The following is an 18320-nucleotide window of genomic DNA, read 5'->3' as shown; positions in this document are numbered from 1 at the left end:
ATTGCTACTTCTTGAAAGCTTTTACTATTGCTATGAATTCCTAATTAGGGATTTTGTAGTTGATTTCCGAGCTATTCAACTTCTTTAAGAAGTTGCTTATAATTCTTAAATATTTTTAATTGTTTTGCTGATTAAGTTGTTCTCCGAATGCATATTTCGATATATCAGTTTCAATTTCAAAGGATTTATAGAAGTTTGCTTTATATAGAACTAGTTCTAAGATAATATGTCTGATGATTTCGTTGAAAGCTTCTTATGCTTTAAAGATTTATTTAAAAAGCTATTTCTTTTTAATGAGATTTATAAGAGAGTATGCAATCTAGCTATAATTCTTAATAAACTGCTTATAGAAGTTGATATATTCGAAGAAAAACCTAATATCCCTAATATTTCTGAAAATTAGCTAGTTTTTAATAGCTTTCATCTTATCTTTCTGTAGCTTGATGCATTCTAGCTTGATTGTAAATCTAAGATAATTGATTTTTTGTATATAAAAGTAGCTCTTTGCAGATTTCATAAGAAGTTTTGCATTCTGAAGCATTTGTAATACTGTTTTCATATGTTTTTTATATTCTTCAAGTATTCAAGAGTAAATAAGAATATTATTGAGATAGGCAATGATGAACTGATTCAGATGCTTGTATAGAATATAATTGATTATTTTCTGAAATAAAGCTGGGATATTCGTTAGATTAAAGAGCATAATCAAATATTTGTAGTATTCGTAGCATATTCTGAAAGCAGTTTTTCATTCTTTTTCTTTCTTTATTCTAATCAGATTATAAGCTCCTTTTAAGTTTAGAATTATAAATCACTATGCTTCTTGCAGCTTATCTTATAATTTCTTAATAAGTAGTAATAAGTATTAGTTTTTGATTATAATATTGTTGAGTTATTTATAATCAATATATAGTTTGAGCTTGCTGTTCTTCTTGAGTATAAATAGGATAGGATATTCTACTAATGATTACAATGATTATATATATTCTTTCTTAAGATTCTTATTAAGATATTCTCTAAATATTTCTAGTTATGCTTTATTTAGTTTGTAAATAAGAAAGAATTTGAGCTGCTTCTCTTCTTATAGCAGGATTTTGTAGTTATATAAGCTGTATTCTAGCAATTCTGTATTCAATTCTTTCTGGAATAGTTTCTTGAACTTATAGTATTCTTGTAGTATGTTTGCAAGTATTGATTCTGATTCTTATGCTGTTTCTGCTATCTGAAGAAATAGTAGATATTATTAAGCATACTTCTTTTCTGATAGCATTTTTAAGAGTCTTAAGCATTTGCTCTGAGCTGGAGCGAGTGCTTGAGAGCTTGGTTTCAAGGTTTTTTCTGTATAGATTCATAATTCACTTTCTGAAGCTTTTTCTTGTTGCTCCGGAGCGAACTAACTTGCTAAGAGTTTCGCTTCTATTATTTTGCTAATCTATTAGCACTCTAGCACTATTTGGATTCGCTTATTACTAGATTCTTCTTCTTGAACTGCTAGCTCTGCTAACTTGAAAGTGTATATAAAGTTGTTTAAAGCTTCTTTTTCTGAGTATTCTTCAATAACTAGCTTCAATCCTGCATTATTGATTGCAACTATTTCTCTAGATACAGCTTGTTTCTATGAGATCTGGCTAGTAATTCAATCAATTCGAGAATTGTGCTTCTTGAGCTATGGAAATTCTATAATCAGCTTATGTTGTGCTATATCTGTAATATTAAAAGAAGCTCTGGTTGCGCATTCTTGGATTAAGATAGATAGATAATCAGTTTTCTTATTAATTATTCCTTAATTGTATGTAATAGATTATTCTTTCATAATACTGAGAATATATAAGTATTTCTTTTATCTTTATTATAGTTATGCTTAATTGATGATATATGGAAATATAAAGTTTCTCTAAGCGCTACTATTCAATAATATGCTATATTTGTATCCTTAAATATATATATTAAACTTAATATAAGTATAATCTATTTTAGAAGCGTTATATAGAAACTGTTCTAATCTGATCATTTGCAGTTTCTTTATAAGCAATCCTATTCTTTTGAGTTCATTAAGAACTGCTTATTCTTCTGAGCTTGCTTCGCTGCTTCTTGAGCAAGCTTCTTAGCTTGCTTTTACTCGTATTATTATTATTTCTAATCTTTCTTCTATTAATGCTAGTTGCAAATCTTATTATTAATGTGAATTATATAGAGTATTATTTTATACTGCTATTATTTTATCTTCTTATTTATGCATTGCCTGAGGCAGTTGTTTAATAGTTTGATATATGCATTATAGTACTGTTTATTGAGAATCTTTCTGAAGCAGAGTTTCTGTTCTTCAATAGCTTAAAGGATTTGTTCTGGTTCTCTAATAAGGAATTATTCGTATTGTATCTTGTTCGAGAAATGTATTCTGCAGCTATAATAAATGCAGGAGATCTAAGCTAGTTTGTAATGTAGATTATAAAGTAAGCTGATTCGAGGATTCTTATCTTCTTGTATCTCAATGTTCTGCAAGGGAATGCAGATGAAGAGCTTTTCCAGCTCTATTCCGTAGATGAGATATTCAATCTATATTGTTTCTTTATTTTATTCAATGCTAAAGAGGAACTTTTCTATAAGCTTCTTGGGTTTATCATTGTTTACAAAAGACTTCAGTAAATCGTTAGATCATTTATTCAAGCTTAATCTTTTCATTGCCTGAGAGGCGTTTTCAGTGTTATTCATATACTTGTACTAGTAACCAAAGGGGTATCATTCCTTATTCATATCCCTGGTTATAGTGCTTGGCATAAGCAATGAAGAATGTTAAAGAGTATTGTTGCTAAGTTCTTCTTCCAACATCTGAATGCTCTATCCTACAATGTTGGAGCAGTCCGAGTTGCTATTCATGAGAGTGCTAAGCATGCATTCTCATCCTGCTGTTGCTATTTATCTGCAGCGCCTAGGTTTCTAAGAGAATCATTCTAAGCTTTTCTTACTCAAGAGGTGTATTAAGCAGTTATTATTATAGCAGAATGTTTAGCTAAGACTTCTGTAATTAATAGAGTTCGATACTTGCTCCGAAAGAGTATTTTTGCTCAGTTGATTGAATTTCTATTATTAAGTAACATTTATCTAGCATTCTTTCTGAACTAGTTGCTATTTGTTCTTTTGGGATTGATAGCAGTTGCATGTAATGTATTCTTGTTTATTGCAGTTGTAGCAAGTAATGTTATTTCTCTTGCTATACTGCTTATTAGCAGCATTGAGTTCTATGGGATCAGCATGCATAGTGCTGCTCTGAGCTATGCTGCTATATTAATTGCTATTCTTGTTTTGAAGTTTCTTGCTTATATTAGCTAGAAACTTCCAAGTCTAGCTTTCTCTCTTTTTGGATTTCTTTACTTATTGTTTATACAGATGATTGTTAATGCGGATAGCTTGATTAGAGAATATTATAAAGTTTTCTAGCTAATTCTATTTGGAAATTTCGTTCTTAATATTATTCTTAAGTTTCTTATAATAATATTTCATGAGATTCTTATCTTCTTACAGAAGTTGCACTAAGAGTTGCTTAAATCTAATTATATAAGCAGAAGCTGATTTAGTTTGCTTGAGATTTATAAGCTACTAAGCTATAATGCATTCTTCGTTGGAATTACTAAAGATTTCTTTAAGAGCTTTTTCAAAGCTCTCAAAGAAATCAAATATATTTTTAATATTCTGAATATGCGTACTGAGATTGTTTTAATGCTTCAAGTGATTGCATAGAGAAAGCTTGTATTAGATGAGAGCATTCTTTTTGAAATGAGTTTCTGCAAGGATGATCTTCTCAGATTTTATAGTGAACTGAGTTGCATAATACAAGAAATATATTCTGCAGTAGATAAGGAATTCATGCAGCATTTTCTGATTGCTGTTATATATAGCAAGCTTATTCATTTTATATGCCTTTTCAGCATTACTGGTAACTGCAGAGGTGAACTGCGCCTGCTGAGCCTGTTGGGCTAGCTGGGCTTGCTGGTTGGCGATGGTAGCGCTTTGGGCCTGCTGTTGTTTGCACAGATTCTGGATACGCTGGATAAGCTAGTATATCTGGTTAATCAGTTCTTTCTGAGTAGGGGCGCGCAAGGATAAAGAGATTTCTAAAGAAGCTATCATATTCTGTATTGCTCAAGAAGTAATACTGAACTATTTTTAAACAAGAATTATCAAAATATAATAAGCATTGCAGCAATCCGAAGATTTCTAAGTATATGAAGAGTTTATGCTAACAAGAGCAGTATTAAAGTATTAAGTTCTTGAATACGGAACTGTACAAGTTCTAATGAGTAATGCAAGTATTTACTGCCTTTGGAGCTACTTAGTATAGAAGACTGAATACTTAGATTAACAACTGAAGAGCTATGTATAATGATCTATCTAATGATAATGAATGTATGGTTATATATTCAGCTCTTCAGTTTCTGCTTACTGGTGATTACTCCGGATTACTACTGATTATTGAGCACTGGTGATTATAAGTAATCATTCTATAATCTGATTAGCTGAGCTCTGTAATCCTAATCCTGGATTACCTAATTATTGATAGCTGTCCGACGTTGGGTTGTGATACCTGGTTCCTTGTTGCTGGGGTTTGTTTCGTGACCTGCATGTTGAATGAGTTATAACAATTAGCAACAATGAGCTCCCTGCTTTCATAACTTTTGCATCTCTTAAGAGAGAAAAGGTATTTAGCTTCAGAAGATCAATGCTATTAACAAGATATACAGCTCTGCAGTTATTCAGAACTGTACTTTGGAAAAGAATATGAGATATTTAAAACAGTATTGAGAAAACTGCTATACTTGCTTGTAGCAATACTGCTTAGTTGAAGAATTGAGGATTGAAAATAGCGTTTATTTAGAGGAACTGAGAATGCTTTGTTTCAGGCTTGAGAAGTATCGAATCTAGCATTTTAATGTTATAATTGAGAGATTCTAGTACTCGATAGTATCTAAATAAAGATTTCTGTTGTTCTCCATTCTCTGTAGAATCCTCTCTATTCAGCTTTGAGAAAGCTATTCAGTTCTGATAAGGTCTGAATAGAGCTTCTGATAGTTTTTGCTGGCTAGCTTAGAGAGAATCTTCTTTCTTTGCTTGTTAGATGAAGCTTTGAAGATTGAATCTAGCCTGATTCCGATATAAGCATACTTCAGCTTTCTGCAGCTTATTAGGCTTTATTTATACTTCTTTTGATACAACTTGCAGGAGTACTTGTAATCTCTCTTTTCGCTCTAGCTGAAAGATCTATCTTGTTTCTTTTCAGATTTTATGCCTAAGTTGCTAGATGATAGGTTCTCTTCGCCTATAGTAGCGAATACTATTGAGCTTTTTTTCTGCTCAAGCCAAAGTCAGTAGATTAAAGCAAGATTTCGTTAAAGCTGTTCAATAATCTTGATAAGCAGACTATCATTAGATGCTGTAGCAAGAAGATATTGTTGCATTTTAGCTCACTCTGTCTGGAAGCGAACTCTAATAGCAGCAAGGAAGTTATTAGAGCTCTAAAGTCTCTTAACTTCATTAATGCTATAAATCTAAGCTAGATTCAGGAGATTCTGATGCTGCTAGCATTAGTTTTGGAAATCGGTGCCTTGCTTAGTAGCTAGCTCAAGATAATAGCAGTACTAAAAGCGAACAATCTGTTTCATGCTCTTCTCGAACAAACAGAGATCTTTCTTCAGATTTCTAAGCATCTGTTAAATCAAAGAAAACTTCTTTCCTGAATAGATATGCATATAAGGAATAAGAACTAATGAAAGTACTGTTTTCTGAATCCAGTTTTACATTCTTTATATATTCTAGTAAGCATGCAACTGCTTATTTTAATAAAGCTGAAAGCATTTTATTTCCTAATTATAGAGAATAGCTTATTCCTGGATAAAGAGTAGCTTATAGTTCTCTGTTATAATATTTTTGCACTTCTTCTTAAGATTCTGAATAAACTTGGAGAACTCGAGATCGAAGTTTTCAGATTTGAGAGAGAGCGCATCTGAGCTATCCAGATCTAGATACTCCCAAACACTCTTTCCCTTGCTCTAGGACTGCAAAATGCTGTATCAGAATGGAAAGGAGTAGGTATTGGTATACTTTATCGAGAGCGTAAAATCATCAGATTCGCGCTTTATTATGAGCTTTGATGGAGCGTGAGTATGATTGTTTGGAACAAAAGATGTATTCTGAAAGAATAAGAAGTGAACAGCTCAGTCTGTTTCGATAGATAAGAGGAAGATTAAACCCGATTCTTGCAAACCGAGCTCATAACTAAGGAGAAACGTATGAGCTGAGCACGTGGAAGTGGCTGAATGAGTGTTGAGATTGAATCTATCTGATACAAAAGGAAGATCTTCTAAGTAACTAAACCAGGCTCTGAGATGGTTTATGAGGGGACCAAAACAGAGGGTTAGGGTTAAATATGCCCCATTTTTCACAATATGCTATCCCATGACAAAGTTGAGAGACAATTAGTTCATGCCCGTTTACTCGGCCACCTTTATATATATTTAGATGAGTCGCAACCACCGACAGTGGTTTTAAACGTAAGAGGGATGGAAAGGAACTAACTCAGCCGAGAGCAATGCTTAACAAGGTTAAGAAAGTCGCAGCCACATCGTTACTACCAAATTTTGGCCTGTTGGTGCCCGAGTTATGATTCTTTACTCCTCAAAACTGGATCCATTCCTTTTCATGATACTGGTTCAGTATTGGCGGTTGTTATGTTATACAGGATTGGATCGGGTTCACAGGTGTTCTCGACAATAAAAACTAGAAATATATGAAACATTTGCCCAACATCGTGACAAGCAAGTGCATAGGCGCAACCTTAAAGTAACTTGACAGCGGGTGCTGTTGTTTCTGTATAATATGCAAGAATTAAGCACTCGAGTATGTAAGTAAGTAGGATGCAAAACAGCTCATATCTCCAGTATCTCAGCGCGTAAGCGTTCCACACCTCGACGAATGACAGCCTCAAAGGTTGTTCCTGGTCCACAGTCTCCGTCCACGTGGAAAAGTGCCAGCAGGGATTCGGCCTATGCTGCTGTTTAAATGATACCATCATAAATAAATCGATGGTGGGTGGCACTTTGAATAGGTAATTCCTTGATCTTGATGTACAATTGCAGTGATCCATACAGCACAGCGCGGCGTGGCGAGCAGCCAAAACCTGATGATCTGCGGAGTTTCCCGTTCTGGAAGTCTTTTCGAGCTGCGACCAACATGATTGGCTTGTTCCCGAGGCCCTGGAACCAGGCTCCCCCTCGGGACTGGGGGCTTGCCAGCTTGCACGACGTGGGTGACGTGACCCTGTGAGTAAAGGCTATTATTCTAGGCCATAACATTAAGACGGCTATGAGCGAGGCGGTCACCGAAAGATCTGTCGTAGATCTGTCAAACGTGAACTTCCCCAGCTGGATGCGACCGTGACTCAAAAGAGACGACAACAAATTCTGATCTTCTAATTCGATGTGATTAAGCGGCTACGGAAACCCCCTGTCCCAACTAGCATTCTAGGATCAAAGTGCTTACGCCCGTTTGTCTCGTTTGTGTGCTGCGCCTCACGACTTTGTAGGCATAGCATTCATATTAGTAGCTTCGAATGTGCTTCCACGTTGGGTTAAGCCTATAGCCTTTTTGCGGATCAGCCCGCTCGCAATCGCTACCGCGACGATCCTTCTCTGGGCCGTGGCTGAAGCTGAAGCCTTTCAAGTGCTCGCTGCCCCATGCAAGCATCGCTGGCGGCCACACAATGATGGAATCGAGGTGGGTCGAAGGATCTCCAGCCTTGGGAACACTGGCCCTCTCAAGTGTGGTAAGGAGGAAAGCTCAGTGGTTGCATTGTCGAACGCCTGCTTTGTACTTGTATCGACAATAGATAAATAGGACTGGATTATCCTTCACAGCCATCAAAAATCAGAACACACATACATATATGCACTTCTTTCCTGGTCTACACATTCCTCGTTACGACATTTACTAGGACTCATATTCGTTCAGTGCAGCCAGCAAAGCACTACGGCGTGAAGAAGACGTGCTACCGGAAGTTCGAACCTCTGATCATATCACTGCGTGAACATTCCTGAATTCTTGAGAACATCGCCCATCAATATCTGCCGCAGCGGTCTCCAGTCAAGATGGGCATTTTTAAATCCTTAGGGGGCAGCAGCTCCTCCAACCACACATGCCCAACACTCTCCTTATATGAGTCCAAGACCGATCCCATCACCGGGTCCTGGACCTTTCACAAACTCAACCTCGTTATCTCAGGCGCCGCCGTCGCCTTCTCGTGTCTTTCTATCTTCATACTCATGGCAAACCATGCAATGCACCTCAGTAAGCCGAATGAGCAGCTCAAGTCAGTTCAGTCCAGTCCAGTCTTTCCTCCACCCATCGAGTGCGTTTCTTTGAAAGGAAGAAAGAGAGAGAGAGAGAGAAAATCGCCTTGGCTGACAAGAACACCGTGACAATGGATAATAGGATCATGCGCATCTGCCTCTTAATTCCCGTATACGGCATACTCTGTTTCCTCTCCGTGGTCGCTCCCGAAGCATACGTCTACCTACACCCATGGACGGATCTGGCACAGGCGGTGGCCCTCGGCAACTTCTTTCTCCTGCTGTGCGAATTGGTCTCGCCCAATGGCAACGAGCGTGATACCTTCTTTGCAGCGCTCAAGGTGCCCGCCAAGAAAAAAAGAAGGAATGGTGGTGCCTCCTCAGCCCAGGATGGGTTGACCTGGTACAGGGTAGGTCAAAGGTCTTTATTGTTATGCGAGATTGCAATGGGGGATGTGATTGATAAAAGTATGCTGACTGAACATTTGTACGTGGCAGAGGAAATGGATCGCCATCTTCCAGTTCACTCCTGTCTCGATCCTCATTGGCATCTTTACTTGCATCACCCAGGCGGCCAAGGTTTACTGCCTGACCAGCAATAAGCCGTACTTTGCGCACTTGTGGGTAAGTTTGGATCTCTTCTCCTTCTCCTCCTTCGCCTTTTGCGGCCAAGAATGTCACAACTGGATGTTCGTATGTGTTCAAAGGGATTCCGATTAGCTGACATGTCTTGCCGGGTTTTTTCTCTTCCCCTCCTCCACGCAGTTGAACATCATACACTTCCTCTCTCTCTTCGTGGCCGTCATGTCCGTCCTCCAATTTTACAAGGCCCTCCGTAGCGAACTCTCGAGTCACAAGCCCCTCGCCAAGCTCCTCGCCTTCAAGCTCCTCGTCTTCCTCAACTTCGTCCTGCAGATCATCTTTATGATCCTCAACGGCATCAGCCCTTCCCCTCTCGCCCCGACCTCCCAGCTCAGCTACTCTGACATGACCGTCGGCATCCCCATGCTCATCAACTGCCTCCTCATGGTCCCCTTCAGCATCTTCTTCCACTGGGCCTACGACGTCACGTCCTACCATCTTTCTCATACTCCTGCCACCGCTTTCGCCGCCACCGTCGATAATGACCTGGAGGAGATGCGTCCTGTGGTGGGCAATGCCAACCCGCCTCAGAACCGCCCGATCCGCTACCAGGGAGGACCCTTGGGTATCAAGGCGTGGGTCTGGGTCTGGAACCCCATGGAGCTGATCCATGCCATCGTCTTCTCGTTTACCATGTTCTCTGAAAGCAGGAAGGCCGGAGGGTCTGGCAGGGGCGCGTATGTCTACGAGCAGAGCCCTGGCCTGGGAGACCAGCGCACCAGTTATGAGGGCTACGGCAGAGGAGCATATGGAGGAGGTGCTGGTGGAATTGGCTATCATGGCTAGGGTGGCAATCGGGGAGGAGGGCGGTGATGCGGCAGGCTGCATCGCCTTGTACTCAGGGAATTTTTGGGTTTGTTATAGATTCATGGATGGGTTTGGATTTCCCAGAGGCCAGAGGCTGTGGAGAGGTTCTGGGAATGACGACTGGAGGTCGTGATGATATCACTATTACCAGACCCTCTTATGCTGAGATGGACTGGCTGAATTGGTATGGTTTCGTTATTTTCATTGTTATCATTAGCAACATTCACGACAGGCGATCTTTTTTGCTATTTGGGAGGAGTTTCATCTAGATTAAGCGCTACCGCAATTCTGAATTTTGATTCACTTGGAGCTATGTCCGTTCTGGAGTTCGTTCTTTAATAGATATATCTTTACCTCTAGTATTTACTTTTTTTCTTGCTTAATTTTTTTTTTTTTATCTGACAAAGTGCCCTCCCCGGCTTCTTTTGAGCTCATCATAATCAGTGCCACAAATTGTCTTTGAGCTCAACAGAAATTTGCTAAGAAAGTATAAAGTAACAACTGCATCGTCCTCATCTCGAGTGTCTATCCACCTAAAACGAAAGTCCGGGGTATCTGGATCAGTAAAAGCAACGGCAAAATCATGACAGTCATGAACGTTTATCCCACACAAGTAAATACTTCCAGAGCAGCACCCTCACGTGATACATATGAAAAATAAACAAAAAATAAAGGAAAGCATATCAGCAACCATCAACTTTCCAGAGAAGAAGAAGAAGAAGAAGAAGAAGAAGAAATCAAGAAGTAACAGTGACGACCCCAGCCGAGATAGTAATGTCCACGGTATGCAGACACCGCCCAGCATCGCAATTGGCATGGAACAGCAGCACACTGCCGCCGGGGTCCGAGCTCGCGCCACCAGGGCTCGTGAGTCCATAGTCGCCCGTGGCCAGCAGCTCGCCCATGCGCGTGTACGGGCCCGTGATGCTGGTGGCGACGGCATACTTGACGTCGTAGGCCGGGTCGGTGAAGCACCAGCTGCTGTAGAAGAGGATATAGTGGCCGTCGGAGGTGCCGATGATGTAGGGCGCCTCAATAAGCGGGCCATCCTCGGACTCGCGGTCGAGAAGCTCGACGGGTTCGCCTACGGGGGTGATCCAGTCGTTGACGTCCATCTCCTGGAGCATGATGGGGGTGGCGTGGACGGGGGCTACGCTGTTTCCGCAGTCTCCTCCGTTGCCTACACTGTTGCCGTCCCTTTTGAAAAAAAGTTGAGCGTAAGTAACTTGAAAAGAACTTGTACAAAATAGTGGTCTAATTGTAATCGTGGAGGACCTGACCTGAGGAGATTATTCACAAAAGAGAGAGAGAGAGAGAGACTTACTCCTTGTAGACAAGGTAACGCTTGTTATTGGGCTCATCATAGTACATGGAAGAGTCTATGGCGCCACCCGTGCTGGCAACATCGGGGCAGATGACAGGAGTGTCCTGCGGTGTATACGGGCCCGCGATGTTATGCGAGGTTGCAATGCCTACACAGTGGTGGGCCGTATCGCTCGCCAGCTCACCCGAGTACGTCATGATGTAAAGACTCTGCGACTCTGGCGGCATCCTCTTGACATCTGGTGCCCAATTGTCGACGCCAGAGGTCCAGGCACCGCTAGTGGGGAGGGCATCTTGCTCCAGCCAGGTCCAGGGCCCGTCTGGTGTGCTGGCCGTGGCCACCTGGATATTGTAGCCGTTGCCTGTGGTGGCAAAGGCATACCATGTGCCGTCCCATGCCTATTTTTTTTTTTTTTCTTTTTCATCAGCACTGAGGACTTTTGGAGAAGAAGGAAAGAAGAGTAGACAAATAACTTCCTACTTGCCTGTTCGATGGCTGGATCAGGAAAGTTCGTGTTGATGGCCAGCAGTTCTGCCCTCTTATCGTGAGACACCCTCGAAGAAGATTCGAACGGTGCTCCGAGGACAGACTCAGATAGCGAGGCTATAAAGCCCAGAACAGCGAGTCTAGAACGTGATGCCATAGCTGATGTAGGAAAAGTTAAAGAAGCTTTGGGCCTGAAATGATAGACCAGAAGCATACAGCTTCTTCATGCAACAACTAAGAAAGGAAATTTTGGTCTTCTGCAGCACTTCGGATCAAAGACTCGAGGCACAGGCTGAGAGTACTAGTAAATAGCTGATTGTAAGATCCCTTGAAGGTGTTTGTGTCCGTGAAGAACATCCAAACCACCTCCTTTTAAGTAAAGTAACACCGCATGCTTTTCCCCCATTGTCCGCCTCCGGAAATCCTGTTCTCGTGAGCATGTAGACAGGGCCTCAATGACGGCATGGCCCTCGCCGATCCCACAGCTGTGTAGGTGGTATTTCTTCTTGAGGCGCACGGCCGAGCACTGACGTCCCATCCCCTCCTCCCTCCCTCCACCCTAATAGTCATTAAGGTGCTTAGAAGTAATAATATGTAAGTATAGTCAACAGATCAGAAGGGCCGAGGTTGGATCGGCATGTCTTGCATATGTCATAATAGGTCTGTGGTGCCCAACGCACGAATCGGGGCGACAGCTGCTGCTTGGGCCACCAGGCAAAGTAAAGGAAAAAGAGAGAGAGAGAGAGAGACAGAGAGGGTGTTGAGGAGGGGGGGGGGGGGTGACGGTTCGGGACAGCAGCGTCATGCCTGCCGAAGTATCGGTGTCTGGATGGCTTCGTGGTCGTGTGGCAGGCAGTCTATGGACCCGAGACTCGTTGAAGAGGTGTGAGAGACTCCACCAGCGCTGTAAGACGAGAGACACCTGGGTGGTGAAGGTCGAGGGGTAGGAATGTTCTCTCTTACCTAATAGCTGCTCACAATGACCTTGCCGAGTCATTCTACAGAACCAGGTGGCCCAAAAGGCCCTCTCACACTATACACTGGGCGACGGTCGATCCCGTCATCTTCGCACTTCTCAAGAGGAAAAGAAAGGAATCCGCACCCCACGAGACCAAAGAAGGGTGGCGGTGACATGGCACCCCCCAACAACTCAACAACAACTAGCTGCAAGTCCTGCAGGGTAAGCCTGTGTTACCCGCAAAGTCCGGTGTCGTGATAGGATGCACAAGATATGCATCCTCTTCCGAAGGGCCGGAGGGGAAACATGGCGTGCCGTGACTTGTCAGGTCTTTTTGGATGGGTTGCTCCGAAGAAGCAGGATGATGCTGCTGATGATGATGATGATGGAGGGGAAAAGGACATATGATTAGTCTAAGAAAGTGAACTTGAAAGCACTTAGTATGCATGTAAGCATGCAAGAATCTTGTCAGAGAAGAAGGAGAAAAAGAAGTAGAAGAGGGAACAAGAAAAAGAAAACAAGGAGGTGTGGGAGTGGTGTGACGTGCATTTTCCAAGGGTTGTAAATGCAACGTCCTGACAAGTAAGTAAGTACTTTAGATACGACTTGTCTTTGGCAAGCCACATGATTGATCACGGGAATACCCGGACTCAACTATCGAATATCTCCCCTGTCTTCAGGCAAGCCTTATGCCGGCACTTGATAGGTAGTTGCGGAGGGTTTTCTTCTTCTTTTTTAATCAATCGAAAGGCGTCTGGGAGATTGATTAACAGATCGATCTCTTGGACTTTGCTGCATTCCTGGTAATAATTCCTCCAAGTCAGCAACATGCAGCATGAAGGATATAATTCCACTGAAATTTTGGTTCGCTGGCGGGGAGATGAATGGTGATCTCCGACTAGAGGGGGGCAACACATGTACTACGTTCTCCTCTCTTCCACCTTACAAGACCCCCCTGGTGGTACTCTTTTTTAAACTTGTTGGTTAAGCTTGTGATGACGAGCCCCTCGACGGCCTGTCTGGACCATCAGATGAGCACTACTGCACTCTTCACAACAGAAAATCCCCGGGTCTCTCCAAGGTTTCTTACTCGCCGACTGCAGACCAAAACTGACCAGTGAAACAAAAGAACATATCCATGTCAGCTTTTGGCCTCCAGCCTGTCCATACTCAAGAACCCCCTCCCTTTCCCCTTTCCCCAATCATACAATGACAGATCACTCGCAGATCCGCACAGGGGTCCCGTTGATGACGGTCCGGACCCATGGACAGACAACGCCCCCAAATGGCTTTCTTACTCATGTTTTGGGGCTGGCGGGAATAACGTCATGAAAGCAACCAGACAAGGTGTTTTTTTGGCGTGGCGTGCTCAGCCTGAGGTCAGAAGGGTGGTGCCCGCTTCCTCTCTCGAGGGGTCATCTGCTCAGTTCCTTTGGCTGAGAAGCCACCGAGGAGCACAAGACCTTGGAAAGTAGGGAAGAGGGGTTGATCTGCCCCTGTAGTCTTTCGAAGTAACGTGTGTCTCGGCAAGTATAATATTGGCCGAAGGTTATAGAACTATTCCCCTCGAACCTCTGGTTTTGTACGTGGCCTCATGGTATTTGTTAGTAGGTAGAAATATCATAATACAACAGCTATTGTTCTGTCATAAATGGTAAGAAAACATCATGAAAGAACCTTGGATGCGTCTCCTCGATTCCATTAGTTTCCTGATGAGTGAGTGTTATAGTGGTATTGGGCAATTAATAATACTGTATCTCGAGACCCAGAGTCAGACCGCTCTTCTCCAACACGTGATTGAATTTAGAAAGTCGAGATCTACCAAGGTCCATCTACAATAGCCAGACTAATTCATCTGATCTGAGCTGGTGATGCCTCGGCACCTTTTTCTGTGCCAGGAACGGAATCTCATTGGACCACACACCACTACGTGTGCCTGGCGTAAAGTTTACCTATGGATGTGCGTTCACTCAATGTATGTGCCACTAGTTTGTGGGAAAGGCGATTTTCAGGGACATGATCAACAGACATACTCTGGAGCTTGGAGGGTTTGGGATATTGGTTTTGCTTGTCAAGTGATGAGTAAGTACAGTGCGAGGCTTACCATTAATACATTGATGCCTTCAATCCTAAGCCTATCCTATGATAACATTCCACAGCTCAAAGGTTTGGAAACGCCCAGCATATATCTTTGCACAACTTGCTACACCAAGCAACTTTCAACAGCAAGCACATGCCAGTCTACGTGACCAAGATAGGAGCAAAAGTTGTTATCACTCAAAATTAGCATATGGGCACATTGACAATTCGAAATCACATTTGACATAGTTGTTCAGACTGGCTGCGATAAAAATTGGCACACAATCATACGAAGTAGAATCGAAAGTCTGGATTCAAGCACATCTTCTATCTCGGATACGTGTATACTCAGACATAGCTGAGACCATCCACCTGCAGAAAGAAGTGGCTGTCAAAATACCTGCTCGACAACCAGCGCGTTGTTCGGGTCAAGTTCCACAAGAACTTGTTTTTTAAACAGACCCAATCTGTATTTCCCCAAGCCTCTTTTCCGTAATGTACAACCGTGTCTCCCCTCTTAAAACACCGTCATAAAATTTGTATCGTCCCCAAATGAAGTGAAGTCCGAATCTGGTTCCCTGTCTTGGACAGATGCACAAAATAAAACTATTCTACGCAAGCCGACTATGTCCAGCGGCCATCTAGTGCCGGTGGTGGGGAGACTGGTGCCGAGCCATGTGTTCATGGACATGCGCATTGCTATCCGATCTCCTCTTCTTCTTGTTGCACTGCTTGACGAGCGTCGTGGCTGCCGGGGCAGAGGCCGATGCAGGATCCACACTCTCGACCGCAACAGGGGTCGTGGTTATCATCGTCGACGCCGCCGCCTCCGTTGATGTCGGTGCCGCAGAAATAACATCAGACTTTGTGGCAGTCAGTGACGCAGCAGGAGTCGACACGGTGCCTGGACCGCTGCCTCCCTCTGTAGGCGAGATGACAGTGCTGCTCGCCGAGGCAGAAACAGCTGTGCTCAACAAAGGAGAAGAAGAAGAAGAAGACGCAACGGCTGCGCTGGCCGCCCCAACACCACCCTCCGACTTGCCCCACCCCACGAGCGGGTTATCACCAGGCAGAGCCGCCAGCCCAGAGTAAATGTTCTCCTCGATCGGAGACGCCACGTTGCAGGTGCTGCTCTTGTCGCGCACCGTGACGCCAGGACAAGTGTCCATGCCGATATCCCCCGCGTTGCAGGTGTCGATGATGTTCTGGAGCACCTCGGTGTCCCAGGCGGCCATGAAGTCGCCGTGGGCCGAGCAGCCGGACAGGTCGCCGTTGGAGAGGACAAAGGGCTGCGAGCCAGAGTTGCTGGTCCAGCGGTCCGCAAAGACCTGGGTGTTCCAGTAGGCCTCGAAGAAGAGGTGGGGCACGTGTGTGAAGCCCGTGGGGCAGTTCTGCTTGCCGGTGGTGTAGTCTGTGGTCGGGAAGACCATGTTGTTCTCGTAGTCGGTCAGGCTCTTGGATGGGTCGTAGCAGGACGGGAAGTGAAGATCCTGGCGTAGAGGTGAATAGAGGCCATCACACTCGGCGCTATTGTCACTCAAAAAGTCAACGACTGTTCCAGAAAGAGAGAGAAAAGAAAGAAAAAAGTGTAGTCAGGTCAAGACAAATAAGGCGAGGGAGTGCCTGTAATCCGTTAAAAAAAATTAAAAAATTTCAACGTACAATGGGAAACCCTGGCCAGCTCCTTGGTTGCCTTGGTCCTGAATACCTGCCGTCGAGCCATCCGACACAGAAGCCCACTCCCAGGACGCAGGCTCGTAGCTCGACCGTGGGCATGTCCACTGTGTTGGTTGAATACCAGAAGAGTTGCCCGAATCGAGCTGAAGAGATCCGTAGAAGTTGGGGCACTCTCGAAGACTGGCATTTCCGCTGGTCATCTGCAGTCCCACAGGGAATGCGACGACATCGTCATCGGTGGCTATTGAGATCCTCAGGAGTCAGTCTTCTGGTATAGTAGGAGAAATGGAAGAAGATTGTGGAGAGATTTCTCTCCTGTCTGTCTTAAGAAGATAGTAGAGAATACAAGTGTTATATCAGCCTCGCGTGGAAGCAAGCCAAACCAATGCAAATAGAACAAAGTATCCAAAAAAAAAAAAAAAAAAAAAAAAAAAAAAGGAAAAAAAAAAAGGGAAACCCTTTCTGGAAATCCGACAGACGTACGTTCAAAAAAGTAGTAGATGTTGGCATAGTACAAATCCACAGGCTCAACCGTATCGTTGTCGCTGTCATAGAAATAAAGCTTGGGGAACCAGTAGGCGCTGTTGTCGCCCTCCACCAGAGCGCTGCTGCAGTTCGAGTCCATCAGGTCCTCCCCCGTCGCACTGATGCCAATGTTGGATCCGCCCTGGATGGTGTGGACATGGCTCGATGTCTTTCCGGGCGAGACGATCGGGTCGACGCGGCCTTCCATGAGCGGCCCGTCGCCGTAAAAGCGCAGCACGGCAAAGGTTCGCTCGTCCTGGGCTGCCCTGGCGGTGGCGGCCAAAGCCGCTGCGATGATTGGCGTAGATTTCATGGTTTGTGTGTGAGTCTTGAAAATGAACGATTGTTCGACTTGTTTCGGAGCAGAAATGAAACTGTCACTGGGACAGGAAATGATCGTGAATATCCACTGAAAAAGTTTCAAGAATTTCTCTGTAAATACAGTACTAAGAAGAAGAATCGTTCTCTGTAAGAAGTCAAGCTTTGTCTACTGTGGGTTTGCAATATACACAATAGTAAGATATCGTGTATGCAGGCAGAGTTCAGTGATCGTCACAGAGATCGGGTGGTGCTTAGCAGCTTGCCAAATGAGTGCGTCGAAACGAAAGAGAAAAAGAGCGAAAGGAATATGATCTCTCAAGAGACCAATAATCAAGGAGCGTAAGTTGACGGCAAGTCAAGCCTGTCAAGAAGGGGTCAAGAAGGGATGAGGAAAAACCAGTATAGGAAGACAAGAGGGAAAGGACAAGAAGGACAAATGAAAATGAAGGTCGTATGAAGACAAGGCAACCATTCGTCTATGTAGTAGGAACAGAGCAGCCTACCCATCCGAGATGGGCAAGGTGCCAATATCCAATCATCCTACTGGCATCAAGCAAAACGACTACAATGTCTACTTGTTGTACTTTGCCAGATGCAAGATACAAGGAGGGGGGCCGCCGCCCACAGACCCAATCTCAATTCTGCACCCCTCTCCCCCTCCCACCCTGATGAGTGCATTACCAGAACTGGGAGGAGGAAGGGGGAAGCCAGAGCTGAAGCGCTCTAGAGCTTGCTTATTTACATAAACGGGCAAGGGGCGTGCATCCGAGCCGCCTCCCCTGCATCATTTATTACCCGTAGCGATAGTGGTCCATAATAAATAAATAAAAAACCGCCGTCAGAGCTAAGTTGTTCCGAGGAGCCGACTAAAAAGAGGATCGAGAAGGTTAGATTTGAAGGAGGCGCATGAACGCCAGAATGATAAGGGATGCTGCTCCCAAGCTGTGCCAGACTTGGAATTGCTGGAGAATGATATGATCCTCCTCGTCCTCCTCTTCTTACTAATTATTATTCAATGCCGAGTTCACACATGTTGGAAACCTCCCAACGACAAGGTTAGGCTGTCATTTTTTAGATAGCGATACTCATCCATCGATTGCCAAGCCTGGCCAGCGCTTGGGTTGTCCTGACTGACGGAATATCTTGACGCAACAAGATGAGC

At 43.6% G+C, this 18320-nt stretch overlaps 3 protein-coding genes across 3 annotated transcripts; 1 reads left to right on the top strand and 2 right to left on the bottom strand.

Annotated features, from left to right (window-relative positions):
- Positions 1-8138: 8138 nt before the first annotated feature.
- Positions 8139-9767, top strand: M406DRAFT_247007 (uncharacterized protein; the record flags this gene model as incomplete). Its single annotated transcript, XM_040916440.1, has 4 exons — positions 8139-8359; positions 8482-8749; positions 8838-8963; positions 9105-9767. 4 exons carry the CDS (start codon positions 8139-8141, stop codon positions 9765-9767), a joined length of 1278 nt encoding a protein of 425 aa, XP_040781426.1.
- A 358-nt stretch (positions 9768-10125) lies between these two features.
- Positions 10126-11911, bottom strand: M406DRAFT_53933 (family 43 glycoside hydrolase). The gene is made up of 3 exons (XM_040924531.1): positions 11597-11911; positions 11113-11510; positions 10126-10985 (listed from the first exon to the last, which is right to left on the bottom strand). Exons 1-3 carry the CDS (start codon positions 11753-11755, stop codon positions 10526-10528), a joined length of 1017 nt encoding a protein of 338 aa, XP_040782402.1. The 5' UTR covers positions 11756-11911; the 3' UTR covers positions 10126-10525.
- Positions 11912-16054: 4143 nt separating this feature from the next.
- On the bottom strand, positions 16055-17535 carry M406DRAFT_354460 (uncharacterized protein; the record flags this gene model as incomplete). The annotated part of the gene is made up of 3 exons (XM_040922922.1): positions 16796-17535; positions 16298-16553; positions 16055-16162 (listed from the first exon to the last, which is right to left on the bottom strand). Coding segments are annotated over exons 1-3 (717 nt in total), but the record flags the coding sequence as incomplete, so codon positions are not given.
- Positions 17536-18320: the final 785 nt, after the last annotated feature.

The sequence above is a fragment of the Cryphonectria parasitica genome, assembly GCF_011745365.1.
Source record: "Cryphonectria parasitica EP155 unplaced genomic scaffold M406scaffold_1, whole genome shotgun sequence".
Classification (NCBI taxonomy): domain Eukaryota; kingdom Fungi; phylum Ascomycota; class Sordariomycetes; order Diaporthales; family Cryphonectriaceae; genus Cryphonectria; species Cryphonectria parasitica.
Note: the sequence above shows the minus strand (reverse complement) of the source record. Positions and strands in the feature narration are given on the sequence as shown.

Bases quoted from the DNA above. Each gene is read 5' to 3' on its own strand.
- M406DRAFT_53933 (XM_040924531.1), bottom strand. From the start codon at position 11,755: ATGGCATCACGTTCTAGACTCGCTGTTCTGGGCTTTATAGCCTCGCTA. The intron at 11,511-11,596 runs GCAAGTAGGAAG...AAAAAAAAATAG, and splicing joins CTGATCCAGCCATCGAACAG to GCATGGGACGGCACATGGTA. The intron at 10,986-11,112 runs GTAAGTCTCTCT...TTTTTTCAAAAG, and splicing joins CGTTACCTTGTCTACAAGGA to GGACGGCAACAGTGTAGGCA.